This window comes from Protopterus annectens, chromosome 2.part0, assembly GCF_019279795.1.
Source record: "Protopterus annectens isolate FY-2018-M chromosome 2.part0, PAN1.0, whole genome shotgun sequence".
Classification (NCBI taxonomy): domain Eukaryota; kingdom Metazoa; phylum Chordata; order Ceratodontiformes; family Protopteridae; genus Protopterus; species Protopterus annectens.
In genome coordinates this window covers 1,131,532,733-1,131,553,617 of record NC_056728.1, presented here as the reverse complement: position 1 = coordinate 1,131,553,617, position 20,885 = coordinate 1,131,532,733, and the positions used below count along the sequence as shown (strand labels likewise).

Below are 20,885 nucleotides of genomic sequence, written 5' to 3'. Positions count from 1 at the left end.
GCCACATTTGCAAAAAGAGCCACTTCAGCTAAGCCAAATTCCTGAACTACCTTGGTCAACAGTAGTAACAGACATATTTGAGTGGAATAGCCACAACATTGCTTAGTGTTGGTAGACTCAAATGGCTTGAGATAGATTTGCTAACTAACCTAACATCCAGTGCTGTTATTACTAAGAAACAGCATTTCTTAGTCCATGGTAGTCCACACAAAGTTATTTCTGACAATGGTTCTCAGTTTACTAGACAATTGTTTCAGAGATTTGCTAAAGAGTGGGTCTTTGTCCATGTTACTAGCAGTCCTGAATATCCTCAGTCAAAAGGCCTTGCTGAACGTTAAGTACAGAGTGCAAAGCAATTACTGGAGAGGTCAAAGTGTGACAATATCGATAGGTTCTTGAATTTACTCAATCTCAGAAATATACCCATTGACAATTTACTCGGGTCGCCTGCTCAGAGACTTATCTAGGCAAACCAGAACAATCTTTTCTGTTAGTGCATAATGCTAAAAACAGTGCAATTAAAGCCCAACATTTTAAGAAGCGTTCTTCTCAGAAGTCCAGCTATGATAAAATGAGCAGATTTCTTCGTCCGTTGAAAGGAGAGACAGTGAGGATACAAATGGTGAAAGGCTTTGGTCGAATTGGTCAAGTGAGAGGTATATATACCGAGCTGAAATCCTACTTAGTGGAACCTGAGGTTCCTGCATCAGAAACGATATCACAGCATTGTACCTGTGATACAGACTCTAGATCTCAGAGCAACCCTGACAATGACCGTATTAAAGAACATGTCACAGTATCCATTCGCGTTCCTGATTATGCCCAAGTTGTCCCCAAAGTTGAACATTCCTTGAAGACCGTCTCCATTGCTAGATCCACTTCTGACTTTTATGTTACATGATCAGGTCGTATTTCCAAACCAAGTTTAAAATACACAGCATCCTGTACATGATTGTTTTATATGTGTCTAATTTTAGTTTTGTATAACTGCATGTCAAAAGATCAATTCTGTAAATTGCATATCATTAAATACTGTAATTTAAAATAGGGACTACTTCTCAAAGAAGGAGCATGTAGATCAGAGCGTGTGTATGTACCTTTAAGAAGCATTTCCAGATGTAGCACATGCATATAAATAATGAGCACATGCAGGCAGCAGTGCCATTTTGGCAGAACAACCAAAGTGTTAACATGTATCAGTGCGGTAATTAGTCTCAAGTTAAAGTTACAAAGCCTCATTTCTGATGTGTTTGAGTATAATAAAGCTACTTGAACTGACCAGACGAGCTACAGAAAGTAAAAACCAACTTCACTTGAGCAAAAAGGGGAAAAAAAAAACAATCATTATGTCTGTAGCATGACTTACAAAGTAAAACAATAATTGCACAGAAACACCACACCTCTGCTCCATCAATTTTCAGAAAATATCAGCACAATGCTTCATTACACTGACAGCGGAAAACCCCTCAATGCAAATAGATAACCTATCAGTCTTTTGGGATAACAGTCTAAGCACAAACGGTGAGTACTATATGGCATTCCCTCCAACACGCATGGATTCTATTTGATGCATATCTTCCTAACCCATTCGCCTCAAAAAATTTTCAGACAATAAATGTTTTCTTTTAATTGTATTTACCTTTATACCAGACATTCACTTTTATTAAACAGTTTTAGCTGCAAAATTCAAACTGGCATAAAATGCTTCTGTATCAATCATTCCCTTGACAAAAAGAAATTAAAAGTAAAGATGGATTCACTTTGGCCCTACCCACTCAAATCTCATATCAAAACAGTCTGAAGATCATATTTAAAAGCATGTCTCACTGCACTCTAAAAATATGGGCAACCAGTCACCTAACTGGGTCCTCATAATTTCTACAAAATGGAACCATCTTCAGAAACAACCTAATAATAATCACATATAGCATAGGCAATCATAGATTTACAAAAATGAGAACAAATCATATTGACAATTTTTGCTGCAAACATTATACATCTCAAACCATATTGGCATAATTGTAGTTGCAAACATTACACATCACTTATAATTTATCCAGTCACCATCAGTCAAACATTATAGAGCTCATTCAAATCCTGTCTTCATTTCAACCTCATTCCTCCCATGTACTGTTCCCACAGTTCCAGTTTTTTTCCTATGTAATTTGCTCCTACCCTTTTCTAAAGATCTCAATTCCAGTTGTTTTATCTGTTACTATACTCACTACTTCTAGTACAGCTGCTTTAGTTTAGACTTTGATTTCCATTTTCTAGTGATTGCTTTTTTGGCAGCCACCACAATTAGACTCAGCAAGGCCTTACTATCTAGGTAATTCCGATTCTGTATCATAACTCAAAAAAAATAAATAATTTCCTTCGTTATATCAATTTGCTCACCCAGTATCTCTGATAGAGCAGTCTGCAGGGAATCTTTAAATGTATGCCAACTCATTGCACTCCCAGAAAATACGTTCCCAATTACCACTTCTCCATCACACCTCCAACATTTGCTACCTCCCATGAGTAAAAATTCTTTGGAGTCTACTTGGGGTATAAAAATATCTATGTAAACACTTCCAAGCAAAGATCTTCAAGACTTTGTTGCATATTTGAGAGACATGCATACATCCCCATTGTTTCTTACTGAATTTGCCTACACTCTTAATAACAATCCTTAATAGGGAAGGCAATCTCTAGCCTCAGTCCAAATAAATTCTTGGCCTCTTCCCATTCTATTACCTTCCCCTCTCTAATTATTTGCTCCCAATACCTTGGTTCTTTTAGTTTTTTAGAATAAATTCCATCTGGCCTATTGTCTGTATCCCTAATTGCAGTCATCCCTATCAGCAGAATCACCTTACTCTATTTGCATGTTGGATTAGTTCTTAGAATATTTTCTGCTACTTTATGGATACAACAACATTCTTATAGGTAGGTACTAGGCTATCTGCCCGAGGGCATTTATAAGCCTAGCCAGAGTGTGTCGGCTTTTGCCACCCCATTAATTAACTGATCCTCTGTTAAGCACAGCCAATGAAGTGATCCCAGGGGTGTATTTTCTGCTACCCATCCACTTGTCAAGGTTTCTCTTGGGAGTGTTAGTGAGGGGCTCTACTTGATGTAATTTGGAATTTTGTTCCAGAGCATGGGGAGTCTCTGTGACAGGAATCTATCCCTCCAGCATGTTCCTTTTATTGCTGCGGTGAGGTTTAGCTCACTAGAACACATGGCTCGCAGTGACTTGGATTTCTTTAGGTGGAGCATGTCCATCAATTCGAGTTGGACATGGCTTTGTAAGACAGGCAGAGATCACCTCTGAGTAAGCGATATGCCACTGAGTACAGCCGGAGTTTTTTCAGTCAGGCTGCATAGGACATATGTTTGAGGCCACTAATCCTCTTGGTGAGGTACTTTTGTGGTCTTTCCAACTGTTGGAAGTGTCTTGTGAGGTACATCCCAAATGGGGCATTGTACTCTACGATGGGACTAATGAGTGACGAGTAGAGGGGCACTATAACCTCTATTTCTAGATGTGAATCCTTTAGTAATTAGATGGGCCACATAGAAGGATTTCCTGACTACTTTGGCAATATGTTTGTCAAAGGAGAGATTACTATCTACCTGGTCCCCAGGTCTCTTATTACCTCTTCTATATTAAGGGGGCTGCCACCTATGTGGTAATTCGTGGGTGTTTTTGTTTTTCCCCAAATGGGATAACTATGCATTTTATGGCATTTAGCTTGAGGCCATGACTTTGACACCAGGTGTCCGTCTCAGTAATGCCCTTTCGGAGGATGTCCGTGTCAGCCGGAGAGTCAATTATGGCTCCCAGTTTGAAGTCATCGGCGAACTTGGTTAGCCATAGTCCTCCTGTGTTTGCCTGTACTTCTGAGAAGTATATGCCGAACAGTAGGGGTCCCAGGACTGAGCCTTGCGGGACACCACTTGTGACTGATTTAGAGTCAGACCTGGAGCCCGTTATTCTTACCGTGCGAGTTCTGTCTGTAAGCCAGTTGGCAACCCATCTCGTGACGTAGGGGTTTATGTTCAGGCTGGTGAGTTTTTCTGTAATACCAGAGTGGGGAATGTTGTCAAAAGCCTTGACGAGGTCAAGATAGGCTGTGTGAACCACCTTTCCCTCATCTATGGCCTTGGTGACTGTCTCGAAGTAGTCAACCAGGTTTAATAGGCATGATCTGCCCTTAAAGCCGAACTGGGTCGGGTCAAGTGTTTGGAGGGTCCCAATGTCTTTGTTATTGAGTTCCACGATGATGCGCTCCATAGCCTTGCAGACAAAGCTACTCAGGCTTATGGGATGACAGTTACCAGGGTCAGTTGTGGCCCCTCCTTTGTGGAGAGGAATAACCGTTGCTGTGCGCCATTCTATGGGCATGTAGCCTTTGGAGAGGCTGAGGTTGAACAGCATGTTTAGGTGGGGGTTAGTTCGTTCTGTAGTTCGTGCAAGACACAGCCTGGGACACCATCTGGTCCCACTGATGCTGTGTTTTTTGGCTTTTGATAGGGCTGTTTTCACCTGTGCGTCTGTGATTTTTGGGACACTACACTTTTCCGGTATTGTTGTGGGCCCTTCTGGAGGTGAGAGGGGGGTGAAGTTTGCACTGAATCCATCTGCCAGGATGTTGGCAATATCAGTTGGTTCAATATATTTTGTGCTATTTTGCACTAGTTTAGTGCATATCTGCGAGTTGCCACTTAGATTCTTAACATAGCTAAAGAAGGCTTAGTGGTTATCTTTTGAATTCTTGGCTATTTTTCTATCGAAGTTGGCCTTGGATGATTTTATGAGGGACCTCAGTTTCTTACTGATACTGATTAGGGATGTCCTTCCTTCTTGAGATTTGCTTTTTTTCTGAACTAGTTTCCTCCTTCTATTGTATATCCTGTTTATTGCAGCGGTCCACCAAACTGGTTTCCTTCTCTTAGAGGAGTGAGTCTTGGTTTTGCTAGGGATGGCACGATCCATGCATCCTTGCAGGTGCTCATAGAGTGCATTGTAAAGGTTTCTGCATCTTGGGCAGCGTTATCCTTTAGCGTGGGGGCTGTGAAATTTACCACCTCTGTCTTAAGCTGACACTATACCTGATAAAACCAGTGTTGTGAAACATTTTAAGGCAGTTTCATACCTTTTCGGGATACAAAATGAATGATTAATGTATAGTTATTGTTATTCTCCTTAAGAATCTGCATCCAAAAATCTGGACTCTCCTTGTTTCTTGAGCTTTCCCCCTGTTTCATCATCATCCCTTTCCATTTTGAATTATAGGCTTCTCTTTTTGCTATGTATAGCAGCCTTAAATGTGTAGCTCTGAACTACCACCTCAAATTGGGTAATCCCAAACTGCCTTGTTCTATTGGAAGAATCAGCTAATCCCACTTGACTCTTGCCATCTTCCCCTCCCAGTTAAAATCCTTCAGCGCTTTATTAATTGCTAGCCACAACTTCTCCTCTGGTTGATAAAAATAGGCCTGACCTATGCACAAAACTAAACTGACTACAAACATTTTAACTGCTTGTATCTTATCCATATCCACATAACAGAGCTTTCAATTTATCAGTTTTTGTATTATCTTTTGTATGGTCTCTTCCCACATATCATTAGCTGCCACACCAAAATCCTTTCTAATCCATACGCCCAAGTACTTCACTTTATTATCTTCCCATAAATATGGATATTGCTGAACCAATTCGTGTGTGGGTACATAATTTACAGTTATTGCCTTTGTTTTTGCTTCATTAATTTTGTATCCCGAAAAGATATGAAACTGCTTTAAAATGTTTCACAACACTGAAATGTCCTTTTCTGGTTTTATCAGGTATAAAGTGTCAGCTTTTCGTAACTACCATACCAATTATATCCTTGAATTTCTGAGTCCCTTATTTTCTTTGCCAATGGTTCTATATATAATGCAAATAACAAAGAGGACAGAAGACCTCTGCCTGGTTCCTCTGCTAAAACAGAAATTATCAGAGAGGAAATTACCCACTTTAATTTTCACCTCCAAACCCTCATATATCCTTCTAATCAACCTTTTAATTTTATCAGGGAATTCAAATGTTTCTTTTACCCTGCTCATAAACTCCCATCTTACTCTGTCAAATGTTTTCAACACATCAAGACCAACCAACAGTGGTATTTTCCTACCTTCAGCTTCCCTCTGGATCATCGATGTTCTGTTAATGTTGTGAAATGTTTTCTCCACTCCACAAAACCACACAGATCCATATCTATCAATTTTGGCATCACCTTTTCCATTCTCTTAGCCATTAAAGACATACAAGATTGAAATGGGCCTGTATGAAGCTGTATCTGATGGTATTTACCATCCTTAAGTATTACAGCCACCACCGCTTTCTTCCAGGATGTTGGTACTTCTCTTACTACTGCTAAACAATCTTCCAGATTGTTAACAGTTTTTTCCCTCCTCGCTTCCAAACTTCCACAGGAATACTATCTATTCCTGGGGACTTACCTGTGGATTGGCTATACATCACCATTTTTATCTCATCTCCTCCTAGCCTGTTAGTAACTAAGCCTCATCTACCTCTAAACCTTGGCATATTTAATTCTTCCACACACTTTTTCATTTGTACTTTTTCTAGATTGCCATATTTCGCGGCTTTATACAGACTTTCATAAAATTTCTGAAACATTTCTAGTACCTCTACAGCAGGAAAGCGCTGAAGGGCTTGGCTCCCAAATTTGTCTTTTTAGTCAGTTAGCTCAAACTGACTAATGGTTTGGTTGTGTGTTAGCTGCCCTGAAACTTTGAAAAGCTTAACGGCTATTATATCCTATACCAGGTGCAACCCATATAGCTTGGGCTACTGCAGCAGTGATCAATATGAAGAACATTAACAGAAGGTCTGCACTCCAGAAGCTACTGCAGTTGAAATAATGGCCACTAGAAGTGTTTAATAAGACAGAAACTTCACATTGCAATTGTAGAAGATTCAGACTGAGAAACAGTTTTCTAATATGTAGTGACTGGAAAAAAAGGAAGTCCAGATGAGGTTTGCTGGAAGGATCGGTCAGTGGATACCTAAACAGTCACAAAGTTAAGACTACTCCAAAAAATGAGACTTGAGCTGTGATATACTTTGAGACCAAAATGGAGCTATAAGAATGACCTTGTACTTGTTTGACCTGGCTTTTTGAATTCATTTTAGAATAAGGAGGAAATATGAGAAAAAACTGTAAAGGTGACCATTTCCACAAGAAACCATTCATGAAAGGTTCTCCTGAAGGATGATGGAAAAGAAGTTGCTGCATTTGTTGTTAGTCATGGATTCAGACATCACAGCGAGACGTCCCTCAGCAATTTAGTTCCCATGCTACTTACTTATGGAATGCATATCAGCAGGCAGCAACTAAGCATGTCCATAGATGGCTTCCCCAAAACTGTTTTTCAATTAGAAAGTAGTTTGACAAAGCCAGTTCCCATACCCTCATCACTTCTTGAAAGGGAGGAATGAGCTTTAATCTGCTTGTTTATATACCAAATCATTTCCATGTTGCTAGTATGAGTGGCTATAGCAACTCAGGGCAGGGAGTCTTCAAAGGACTGAAGTGTTAGAAGCATTGCTTTCAGCTCCAGAATACTGATCTGCAAACTGGCCTCTTGACAATGACCATACATTTTATGCAGTCTGCTCTTAATAATGCATCCTCAACCGCAAAATCTATGGCAGATGCACCTGCAGTGAATGTCACTACTAAAGAGGGACTTGGAAACAATGAATTCTTACGGTGCACTTTTACCTAAAGCATGGTGAGGGGTACTATGTAATACTACCTATGGTGGTTGCCATAAGTCTCAAGGCCCTAAGGATGTCAACACCTGAAGCTAATAATTAGAGACACCAAATTTTGCAATGTAAACACCCCATCCATGGAAAGATGAGCCCTGAAGGACACAGTGTCCATGGTACAACCTGTAAAAGTCAGCATCTGAGAGCGCTCCAAAAGGGACAGTGCAGCTTTCAAACTAATTGTCAAGGACTGGAAAATACTGCATAAAGACTTCCGATTAGATATTCAACTGTTCTGTGTAGGATCAGGTAGGAAACAGACAACCAGGAAAGGAAACATCTTCACCCTTTGCAGCTCTTGATTGACAGCAACTGCGAACATACATTTGGTGAACATCTTGGGGACTAGGTGAGATCGAATGATGCAGTCTGAAATTATTAATGACTGGTACCTACCCAGCAGCACTGAAACTTCCTACACTCCTTGGCAATCTTGAGGTGGCAGCAGACAAAATATACGTCCAAACAGCCCACTAAGATTCCATCTGAAAGACTGGAAATGATGGACTGCATAGGGACCATCTGAAAGTTTTCATTCCTGATGAACTCATTTAGGCCACTCAAGTACCATATCAGTGTGGGTTCCTTTGTTTTTCTTGATAATACAATGAAACTGGAGAAATAACTGCATCATTTGTAGTATGAGGAACTTCATGAATCATTATTTTGTCTTTCTTTATGAATTTTAAATTTCTTTTTTTTTACACTATGATGGGGGTGGGACACCTCTGGAAGAGAGGGGACGGGTGGAGGAGGACACTGTGTAGCCTCTGGATATTACTATGCTTATCCACTCATCCTGCCTGTTGGCCGACTATGCCTGCAACCTGAGAGACAGATGACCTCCAGAGTGGGAAAGCTATGTAGGGAATCTGCTGTTCTACAGGAGAACTCTAATGTCCTGCTGTTGCTTAATGTCCCTGCCTCAGGACAGATGGCCATTCTAAAAACTATCATGACCACACTAATTTCTGCCAAGCCTTTGTCTATTTTGCTGTTGTTGGCCATAATGAAACCAGATCTGGCATGGGCACTACTGCATGCAAGACACTGTGCATTACACAGTCTGAAATGTTACTAGCAATAGCAAAAAGGGTCTTAAATTCCTGTCTATATTCTTCAGGTGATTTTTTTAAGACCTGGTTCCTGACATGTCAAAGGGTGCATCACCTCAGTGTCGTTAAGAGAAATCAGTTGGGCACTACCAAGCACAGCAGTGGAGTGTAATGCTAGCACCCATGGTCTAACCATCAGCCGAACTATACACATATCTCATGGAAAGTATAACTACTGAAGAAACATCTGTAGTCTGTGGTGGCAGTTTGAATCTTAGCTAGGCATCCAATAACACTACAGTGACAGTCTCATTTCCTCTGCCAGTCTCGTAACATATGGAAAGGTAGTTTTGCTGCACTTAGAAGAAAGGTATAGGCTGTATAAACTCACTTTTCAAATCTGTCCTTAACACCCAACTCCTCACTTCAGGAATTAACAGAAGGATTCTGCTGGGCTGCTGCCTTCTTAACTGTAGATGCAGTTAGAAGGGAATTAGTTTTTTGGAGTCTCATTCCAAAAAGTACGATCCTTGGGAGGTAGAAGGATCTTGTGTCAGCACCTATGTTTTCCCATGCAAACTACTTTATTAGTTCTATCATCATGTTTATGGAAGGGGGCAGCCAGGAAAAGAGTTGGAGGGTCTGGAAAAAAGTTATGTACTCACCATAACATTTCATCTGTGTTGTCCATTTTCATTCAACTGATGGGTTCGGATCGGACTAGGCTGCTTCTTCCAGCTTGTGGAACACAAACTCTAGAGCTCCTCCCTAAACTCATACTGCCCTAAGCACCTAACATACCTCAGATCTCGTTTGCTGCCCCTGATACCTGCAGAGCATAAGGAAGAGAGAATACAACAGAATATGGGACTCAAAGGAACAGAAGTTCCTCCAGCATCTTTTTATTCTTCCAAGACTTAAATAAGGACAGGGTTGGTGGGAGGGAAGTTGAGCAAGAATGAAAATAGACAACACAGATTCATAGGTTCATAGGTTTATACTAGGCTATCTGCCCCAAGGCATTTATAAGCCTAGCCCGAATTTTTGTGGCTTACGCCACCCCTTATATGAAAAAATACTGTACCCATTAGTTTGTTGTGCCTCTGTCCAGCAGTCACACAGAGATGATTCCCGGGGTAAACCTACGATCTCCCATCCACAGGTCAAGATTTCTCTTGAACAGATGGAAATGTTATGGTGAGTACATAGCTTTTTTATCTGATGATGTAATTTTCATTCATTCCTCAACTGATGGTACAGTGTCCCCCAGCTACCTAAACCCCAGGAGTAAGAATATTCCCTAGTACCGCTGAGCCAAAGGCAGCTTTTCCCCTACAGACTGGATCCAGTTTGTAATGAGCAATAAAAGTATGAGGATTAGCCCATTTTGCTGCTGCGCACATCATCCAAAGATCATCTAGTTAAAAGGCTGAAGAAGTTGCCATAGATCTGGCAGAATGTGCTGTTGGTGTTTTAGGTAAAGGCAAGCCCAATTTTTTGTATATTTTATTTTTAGTTATTTATTTATTTAACATTTGTTTACAGAGAAAGTCTGACTTGGAATGAAACCAATTTTCAGCAGAGACCAAGGGAGAAACGTTCAAACATGCATGCCTTTGTAATGTGGAAGGAAACCAGAGTACCCGGAGAAAACCCACACGAACACAGGAAGGACATGCAGACTCTGCACAGAAGGCATTCCAGCCGAGAATCAAACTGGAGAACCTCTTGCTGTGAGGCGACAATGCTACTGCTGCACTACTGCACCCTCCATATGTTTTGTACGTATATGTATATAGGTTCATAGGTTGGTACTGGGCCATCTGCCCGAAGGCATACATTAGCCCAGCCACATTGTGCGGTATTCACCGCCCCTTTAGTAGTTCCCTAGACCCTTGGTACTAGCAGCTAGTACCCTTGGCCCCTATCTAGTAGTGCTGTTGGTGTGATCCCCGGTGTGAACTTTGTTACCCATCCACTCATCAAGGTTCCTCTTGAAGAGTGACAGTGAGGGGCTCTGTCTTATGTAGATCGGGACCGTGTTCCATAGTAAGTGAAGTCTCTGCGAAGGGAATCTATCCCTCCAGCATGTTCTATTCATTGCTGTGTTGAGATTTATATCCCTAGAGCGTGTAGCTCGAGTAGATTTGGTTTTGCTAAGATGGAGCATGTTCAACAATTCTGGGTTGGACATGGCTCTGTACGTTAGACAGAGTTAATACAGTTGCAGTTAATACAATCAGTTAACCATTTTGCTAAAGTCACTTCAGAAACTGGCTTACCTAATTTTGACTTTGAAAAAGAGAATATTGTTTTGATTTCCTGAAATATTTGGTTCTATGTAAATAAAACCATCATCATCTGTGAACATCCAAAAGATGCAACACATACTCTCCCTTACTTGAGAAATTTGGAAAGACGACTGCGATGCTGATAGTTTGGTTAATATTGGATTATGACACCACCTTAGGAAGAAAGGAAGGACTGGTCGGCAAGGATACTCTATCCTTATGAAAAATCAAATAAGGGGGTTTGGAAGACAAGGCCTGTAATTTTGATGCTCTTCTGGCAGAGGTAATGGCTACTAAAAAGATAGTTTTACAGGTCAAGAATTTTAGTTCACACCTAGCTGAAGGTTCAAATGGGGACTGGGTGAAAGTTTACAAAACAATATTCAAATCCCAAGGAGGAGTGTCTTTTGTTGGGGTCTAAGTAGAAATGTTCCTCTTAGAAAGGCTTTACAAAGTTTGGAAGATGCTAAATACAAGTTTTTCACTCCTACAAGAAAACTGGCAAAGGCAGCTACATGAACGTTTACAGTGGAAGAGCTAGTACCTTCAGTGAAAATACTAGCTAAAAATTCAAGAACTTTAGTGGTGAGTGCTGAAAAGGAATCTGGATCATTTTGCTGGACCCAAATGACAATCTTTTCCATATACTTTGGCAAAGTTTCCTAGTGGAAGCTTTTTGGAATGATAAAAGAATGTGATGGACAGTAAGAGTCCAGACTGTCTAGCGATCAATTGAGTTGGAGAAACCATGAGGTCAATTTTAGGCCTAGAATATCAGTTTGAATCATGTCTGTTGGGTGAGACTGTAGGACTGGAGTTGGATCTAGAATTCATGGTGAAAGGAGGAGATGAGACCAAAGGAAGGGAAACCTAATCTAATGAGGCCAATAAGAGACAATGAGGATAACTGTGCTCTTCAATAGAGTTCCTTTCTGAAGAAATTTGGGAATTAGAGGTAATGAGCAGTAGACATAAAGGAGTGTCCTTCAGTGACTCCCTTGGAGGATGGATCAGGGCAACAGCCTGCAGCACTTGTTGGGAGGAGATACAAATAGGTCACAGTGTGGCTGTCCCCATTGACAGAAAAACCTTTCCGCAACCTTCATATTGAGGGACCACTCATGAAGGAATAGAATTCACCTGCTTCACTTGGCTGCAATGACAATGGATGTCCCCGGAATGTGAGTTGCTATTAGAAAATGACTGGATGAGATTGGCCACTGCTACACTCTCGTAGCTTCTTGACAAAGGGGTAAGGTTTGAGTCCTCCTTTTTTTGTTGATGTACCAGACCACTGTCTGTCTGGCTTGCAACAGTCTTGGTGGGGAGATGGTCTTTGAAGGCCTGCAACATTAGGACAGCTCTCATTGTCTCTGAAGGCCTGCAATATTAGGACAGTTCTCATTTCCAGTACACTGATAAGTGTCTGGACTCTTCGAAGGAGGGGGGGCATATACCTTGACATGTCTTTCCCAAGAAGTCCCCCCCCCCACCGAATCTGGGAAATATCCGTGGTCACTATGGCCTTGGAGTGGGGGGAGAACAAAGGGACGACCTTCTTTTACCTGATCAGAGTATATCCAGCATAGAAGTTAATTTTTGCAAGCCTGGATTATTTTGATTTGACTAGATAAAGGTTGGTGGAGAATGGACCACTGAATTGCCAGAGTCAACTGAAGGATCCTCATATGGTACTTTTGGCTAACAGTATCAAAATGACTGGCACTGACAAGGACCCCAATGGTTGAAGGATCAGATGCGCTGAAAGAGAACTTTGAATGATCTTTCTGACCTGGAATCAAACAGTTTGGACTCCTAACAGAGGGAGAGAAGCTGTTATAGATACTGTATTGAGCAAGGCTACAATGGACTCCAATATCTGTGCTGGTTCCAGCTGAGATTTGTTGCAATTCCCAGGTAAGAGCATAACTGGAGTACGTAGTCTTGTGCTTGAATCGGATGATGTCTGGCTGGAGTGGTTATGAGCCAGTCATCCAAATATGAAAACACCCAGAATCCTTGCAGTCTCAAGTGATCTGCTGCTGCTGCCATACACTTGGTATGGGTGCTGTGATGAGACCAAAGGGCATAGCTCTGCACTGGTAATGACTGGCCCCCAGCCTGAAGTGTAGATATCTCCTGGATCATGTGTTCACCTTGATATGATAGCATGCATCCTGAAGGTCTATCAAGCACATCCAGTCGTCTTTGTGCAGAAAAAGCAGAATGGACTGAACTGTGACCATCCAGTACTTAGTGTACTAAACTGACTGGTTTAGTTTGCTGAGATCCAAAATTGGTCTCCAGCTTCTTTGCCACTAAAAAGAATTCTGTGTATGTTCTGGACTCTTTCTGGTATGGGTGACTTCTTGGAGGACTCTTTCTGGCAGCTTGTTCATTTTTAGCGCTGCAGGTTCCTTCTGAGTGGATGGAACATCGGGGATTTTGTTTACTACTGATGTGGATGGAAGGGAAAAGGGTATTGTATAACCTCTGAATACAATCCCTTGCACCCAGGAATCTTTTGTAATCTGTAACCAGTCTATCTGATGCAGGGATAAACAACTCCCAACTGCTACCAGAGATGGTCAGTCAGGCCTCCTTTCATTTGTTGGATCTGGTGAATGCATTCTCAAATCCCTTTTGTCAAATATCTTGGAGTTTGAGGCCCAAATGATATTGATGCAGATTTAGAGGGAAAGAAACCTCTTAGGATTAATTTATTTTTCTACCAATCAAGGCTCTAGGGGTTAAAAGCCTTACAAATACTGCAGTTAGAGTCAAGAAGTACTAGGCCTAAGAAATATATGCACTTGTAATGCATGTCAGATAACAGGGTATTATGCTCAGTGGCCATACATTTTCTAAAACCCAAAGGTTTTTCCAGACATTTATCTAACAAGAACATTATAAAGAAGGAAATAAGCAAAGTTTTTTTTAGGTAATAGATAAGGAAAAAAGGGGAAAAAACAACAACGGTAATTAAAGATGTACTTAAAAGCAGGCTAAGGAGAGAATACCAGTGGTGGTAATCAAGAATTACACAAGTGAATAAAGAAGTGGTAAAATGGAGGAAGCACTAGAAAGATATAAATATTATAAAGGAAATACGTTTAATAAGGTTACAAAGTTAAGTTTTAATGAAATGTTTTAACTCACAAGAAAAAAGTCACTATACTCAAGAATATACAGTGACCATGTCCATATGCTAAGGTGGCAAACAAGATCTGAGGTATGTTAGGCACCTAGGGCATTATGGGTATAGGGAGGAGCTCGAGAGTTTCAGTGTTTCATTTGTTGGAAGAGGCCAAGTCGGATCCAAGGATCTGATCTTAACCCATCTCCCACATGTTTGGCAGAAGGTATAATTTCTTATGGAAATGTACAATGTGGAGAAGCTAGGGACTACCAATGCCTTTTTCTTAGGCTTCTTAGTTTTCTTAAGCATACACAGAATGGGTGAATGGCAGAAAATGATTCACTGGTATGTTTTAATACTTGTTCAAATGGCTTCAGTTCATTCTACTACCCTACTCCCAATTCACCTAGCTCCTATATCAGTTCCTTTACATCTCTAGAACGCCACACTCATGCAAAATAACAAATAAATAAATAAATAAACTGCACATTACAAATTAAAATTTAATTAAAGAAGGCCAGACTGCCATACACAACCTACTGAAACTCCCTTACTACCTCCCTTTCCATAAAAAGACTCCCCTCAAAAGTAAAACAGCCATAACAACAAAATGTGCCCACAATAATTCTTACACTCTTACACACACGCTTTTAATTACAACCTAGCTGCTAAGTGAGAGAATAAGTGCCAGCACAGCTTCCAACCAAACTAAACTCCCTTAGCTACAAACATCTAGTTAAAACCAACAAGACTGTTTTTAATAGGATTAAAATATACAGAGTACCTTTATCAAAACAGCAACCACTTAGAGTAAAGCTATCTTCCTTTCCAAACCGCTACCAAAATGGACAAGAAAAACCACCATTCCATTTTATCTTCGGCAATTAAAAATGGATTTAGCAAGTGACGTTAATAAAAACCCATGATCCAGAGCTTCACTACAGTCTTTACTCAGCTGATAACTGTTAAACACACAATAACCACAGACACATCACACAGATTAACACCCCACTACAATACAGAGAATTGATAAGACATGAGCCTACAACAGGAATAGAACCACCCCTACCAATACTGCTAATACCACTTCCTCTACCTCAAAGCAGCAAACCTTCAAACTAAACAACAAGGCACACAAAATATGACACCAGAACACTTGAGACTATAAGGAACAAATGAGATCGCTTGAAAGTTTGGACAAACACAAACTAACCAGACATTTTCAATCTGTCCCTCAAATTACCATATTTATTTTAATAATACACCATGACAAATAAACAGGGAGGGGTCAGGTTATGAATCAAGAAGAACCAGAAATTACTTACACTCACAAAACAATAACACTAGTGAAGGTTCATCAGACCAGATAATACTTTCCAGTACAATCAGTAATCATGCAAAGACGCTACTAAGTTTACATCCCTTCTAGCCAGAGCCTTTTGGAATTAAACACTCAGGATACCTTAACATTAGCAAAATAAGTCATCTGATTATTGTAAGAGATTTTAATGTTTACTTGTTAAGAATCTAAGAAACTAAGTTGTTCAACTACTCATTCGTTAACATCTTACACAGCTGGTGAACTTACCCACAAGAACTAGCCCAGACAGCACTAAAACCAGCCTATTATATTTAATCACAGCAATTACCCTCCACAGGACAGGAGAAAAAACGACTATCCAGTAACATAAGGACTGCCTCCTTATGCATGTCATCAATATAATTTAAATCCCCTTCCCTCCATCCGGTGAGACTAGCCACAATACTGACAAACAGCAACATAAGACCAGGCAGAAGACAAACTCAGTAACATGGAAGTGACCCCAATAGAGCAATATGATAATCCAATACAAACACCTATGGCAACAGTTAAATTCAATATTTAAGCACCTATCATCCTAGACATATGCACACATGCAATAACAGAAAATAAAAAACATCGACTGTCATCTCCACACATTGTACATTACATGTTGTCTTTTTTTTTTTTAAACAATTATTCACTCAGTTACATAAATTGATCAATTCTTGTCCTCCATTAAACCTCACTTCTACTGAATACTTTTCTGCATTTACTGTTCCTCAAATATTTATTCCTTGGCAATTTGCTCCTTTCCTTTTCTAAGCATCTCATCTCTAGTTCTTTTAACTTGTTTACAATATTCTGTACTTCAATTACAGCTGGTTTACATTTTGATTTCTGTTTTCTAGTAATTGCTTTGTGGCAGCGATTAGCATTAAATTTACCAGGGCCCAACTATGTATAGGTAAATTCAGATCTTGTGGCCCAGTTCAAAAGGATCATTTCTTTAATTACAGCCATTCCCCAAAAGTTTTAACATAGTAGTATAGGATTTTTTTTTAAATAATTACACTCCTAAACAACATGTTACTAGTTTCAGCTCTCATTTCCACCACAACTCCTGCATTTGGTGTCTACCAGAAAAAAAAAATTCTGAAGTCTGCTTGGGGTATAAAAATATCAAAGAAAACACTTTCAAACAAAACACCTAAACCTACTAGACTGTCACATACTGGGGGAGTCATACAGACGCCATCCCATTGTACAACTGTAAACTGCTTTTCCAGTCTCTTTCCAATCATTTCTAACCAACTCTGAATGATTCTTATAGTTATCAGGCAATATTTTATATGACCTACTAGTTAGTCCTCTAATAACCGTTTCTATTTTAGATTTGACTAAAAACTCTAACAGAGCTGTCCTTTAACTTAGCAGTCCCGTATTCCTTGGTCTTTGCCTACACTTGGATATCAATCCCTGGGAAAGGAAAGCAGTCTTCCAACCTGCAGTCCAAACTTCGGCTTGGCCTCATCCCATTCTTGTTGCATTTCACTCTCTAGTTATTTGTTTCCAATAACTTGGGTCCTTTGACCATTTTCTCTATCCTTAACTTGCACTCATCCCTACTGGCAAAATCTCCTTTCTCCATTGCCATGTGAGCTTAGTTCTTAAATACTTTTTGCAACTTTATGAATACAAAATTCTGTATGGTGGTTATTCTCCTCCTTAAGGACCTAAATCCAAAATCCTACTTTCTCATTATTTCTCAGACTTCCCCATTTCATCATCATCCCTTTCCATTTTGATTTATAACCTGCTTGTGTTACATATATCAACATCAGCCTTAACTGTGTAGCTGTAAAATATCCATTCAAATAAGGTAATCACAAACAACCTTGTCCTAAGGGAAGGATCAACTTATTACACAACTCTTTCCTCTTCTCCTCATCGGAAATAAAGTAATTTTTAACTTTATTAACTACTGCCCACAACTGCTCTTCTGGTTGATAAAAATATGCCTGACCTGTATAGAAAACTACAGGGACTAAACATTTTAATGCTTGTATTTCAATATCCTTATCCACAATCAAGCGCTTCCAGTCCCCTAGTCTATGAATTATATTTTGGTCTCTTCCCAAATATCCTTTGCTATCATAACTGAATTGTTTTTAATCCATACACCTAAACACTTCACTTTATAATATTCCCATAAACATGGGTATTACTAAACCAATTTGTGTATGGATACACAGTTTACCGCTATACCCTCTTATTTTTATTAATTTTTGTATCCCAGAAAGACATGAAACTGTCTCAACATATTCTGGATTTAACAAGTACGAAGTAATGCCATATGCATATAAAGCTAACCTGTCTTGCTTACCATACCACTTACATACTCAAATGTGAGAATCCCTTATTTTCTTTGTCAGTGGCTCTAATTATAAAAGGAAAGGGGAAACAGAAACCCCTGCCTGGCTCTTCTGTTCAGACGCAGCTCATCAGGGAGGAACACTTCAGACTTGGTTTTTGCTAACACCCTTCATTTTCCTCCTTATAAACCCTATTACTCTGTCACAGGATGTAAATGTTTCCATTGCCCTACTCATAAAATGCCAACTATCAAATGCTTTATCTGCATCGAGTCTCACCAGCAATAGTGGTATTTTCTTACATTCAGCTTCCCTTAGGATCATAACTTATCAAATATCTGCCTCCACACCACAAAAACATACTAAGCCGTATCTGTCAATTTTGGTAACATGTGACATTCTCTTACCTAGTGTAGACATAAACAAGTTATAATCATATAAACATGACTTAAAATGGACATAGGTCTAGACACCATAGCTTTTTCCAAAATGCTGGTGCTTCCCCAATCCCCTTTTAAAATACTGTTAAACAAAACTTTCCCACTCTATCACTTTCTTCTCTGCTAACTTCTAAGCTTCCACTGGAATACTTTCTGTTCCTGTAGATGTACCTGTTGGTTGATAATACATCACAATTACATCTTGTCTCTTTCCTATCTTTGTTTTTAATTGTTGAGACTCATTCTCTAACAAGCCTTCCATGAATATTTCCATTTGTGCCTTTCCTTGACTTCCACATTCATCTGCTTTATACAAGTGTTCATAAAGTTTCAGAAATAAGTCTAATACCTCTACAGGATCTCCAGCTATTTTTTCTCGTCATAGGCCTCCTAAGTTTGGCAATAGATCTTTCTATCTTCTGTTGCTTAAGTTGTTCTAGTCTAACGTTCTTAGAAAACAGCTGCTTACTTACTTAAATCAATTTTAAATAAGCTCTTACTTGTACAAAAAAAAACAACTGAATGCACAGAACTGTTGTTCCATGTACAATAAAAACAACTAAAGGGACAGAACTGCATGTGCACCTCTTCTAATAAAATCCTTTCTTGAAAACATGGACAGTTCGTGGAAGATTTGAAGGAATCCAACAATTCCATGCATCAAAAAATATATATTTCAACCTTTCAAAAAATTTACAAAACTGATGTTAAGGAAGCAAAATCAACTTACATCAAAACAAAACATACTTACATGGTGTCACAACCAAATTCATTCTGGAATATTCTAAAAAATATACACAACGTTGATAGCAACAAATCATATCAATGTAAACCACTGTGGATTCCTCTGTTCTCAAAGAATTTATAAGATTAGTGTTCCAATGTCAAACAAATTCATACAAATTACCTATTCTGCCTACAGCCATTACAGAGAAACAAACCCAAATTTACCTTCCCACCATGACACTTCGTCATATTTTACAGTGATCACTTCTAGGACTGAAATCTACATGAAATGCCTAAAACTAAATCCAGTTCAAACCAATCATTCATCCTTTCTTCATATATATGAATGTTCACCAGTTTATCCAAGCTACTTGCACATATTTTAGTGCTTCCATTAACATTAACACAATACCCCTCAAGTTATCAGAAATACATACACTAACACCTCAAAAGCAACAATGTCAAACTAAAACAACTCCACAAAAATGAAATGTGGTAAACATAAAAGAAAAAAAATGAAAAAAAAAAAAAAAACAGGACTTCAACTAGCCAATTTGAAAATGATAAAACAGGCAAAATGGACCCAAATCTACATACTGACGCGAAGATTAAACAACCTATAAATATTATCAAAGCTATGAGACTAGCAAACCATAACAAAACCTTCCCTGTAATGCTGAAATACAAAAAATTATGTGACACTACATAAGAAAAAACTACAGTAGAAAACCACCCACGAGACAGCTAATTCATGAAACCTAATATCTACAGCAAACCCATTTGAATGACAACCACCTCAATTACCTCAGGACACTGAAATGCATAGGAAAGAGAAACTGAAATAATACATAAACAAATGGAATAGGAAGAGCCAGACTAGTTTGCCACATGAAATATCTTCAACTTTAGGATGAAATAAGTGGATTTCCTGATCCAAAGCTTTACCTCTCATCACAAAACAAACTTTTTTAAACCTAAAGAAAAAACTGTTTAATGTTTTCACACATTACAATCCCACTTTTTCCATATTTACACAGACATAAGCATATACACACATATGGTGACAGTACTTAGAAATACCATTCCCCAACATCCTTTGCCAAGTTTAGTGCTACTGAAACAACAAACAAAAACAAATACTAGAAATGTGCATGTTTTCAGTGTGGATGCTTCCCCTTAATTAACTCCTTGATGTGAACGAAATGGACTCATTCACAATTTCTAAATATACAGCATTTGCACCTACTCAGGAAAAGAGTCTTTCCCTTTCTTCTAAATTTGTGCTATCAAAAAGAAAGTATATTTAAGGAATGGAGGTGTGAGGGGAGCATGCAGATGAACACAAATTCTTGCTGAAAGTCTGCAAATCTATCTAGCATTTCCTTTAAAACAAAGAAAGCAAAATACAAGAAAGCAAGACATACTCTGATCTCAGAGAGGTCCACAGAGATGTACATAAGCATTAGCAACGTTGGACTCCAAACCTTACCTTACAGAATATGGGCTCTGGGACAACTTGGACTCTTCTTCCATCTGTACAGCAAGCAGCTGCAGTAACTTCATTAGTGCTTTAACCAGTCCCTGTACATCACTGAAAATAAATACACAGTTCAGAGAAACTGCTATTAATAATATCAATTAGATAATGAAAAATCAACAGTTTATATTGCCGATTAACACTGCAGCTGACTAAGTACACTGTGTAGCAAGTTTACAAAAAAGCAGCAA

At 39.2% G+C, this 20,885-nt stretch overlaps 1 protein-coding gene across 1 annotated transcript in view; it reads right to left on the bottom strand.

Annotated features, from left to right (window-relative positions):
- Positions 1-20,885, bottom strand: part of FOCAD (focadhesin) — a 2,336,882-nt gene that overhangs the window by 1,806,824 nt on the left and 509,173 nt on the right. Inside the window, exon 5 of the mRNA XM_044060381.1 lies at positions 20,647-20,748. Coding sequence (XP_043916316.1) covers positions 20,647-20,748 — 102 coding nt within the window. The remainder of the gene's footprint in view (positions 1-20,646; positions 20,749-20,885) is intronic.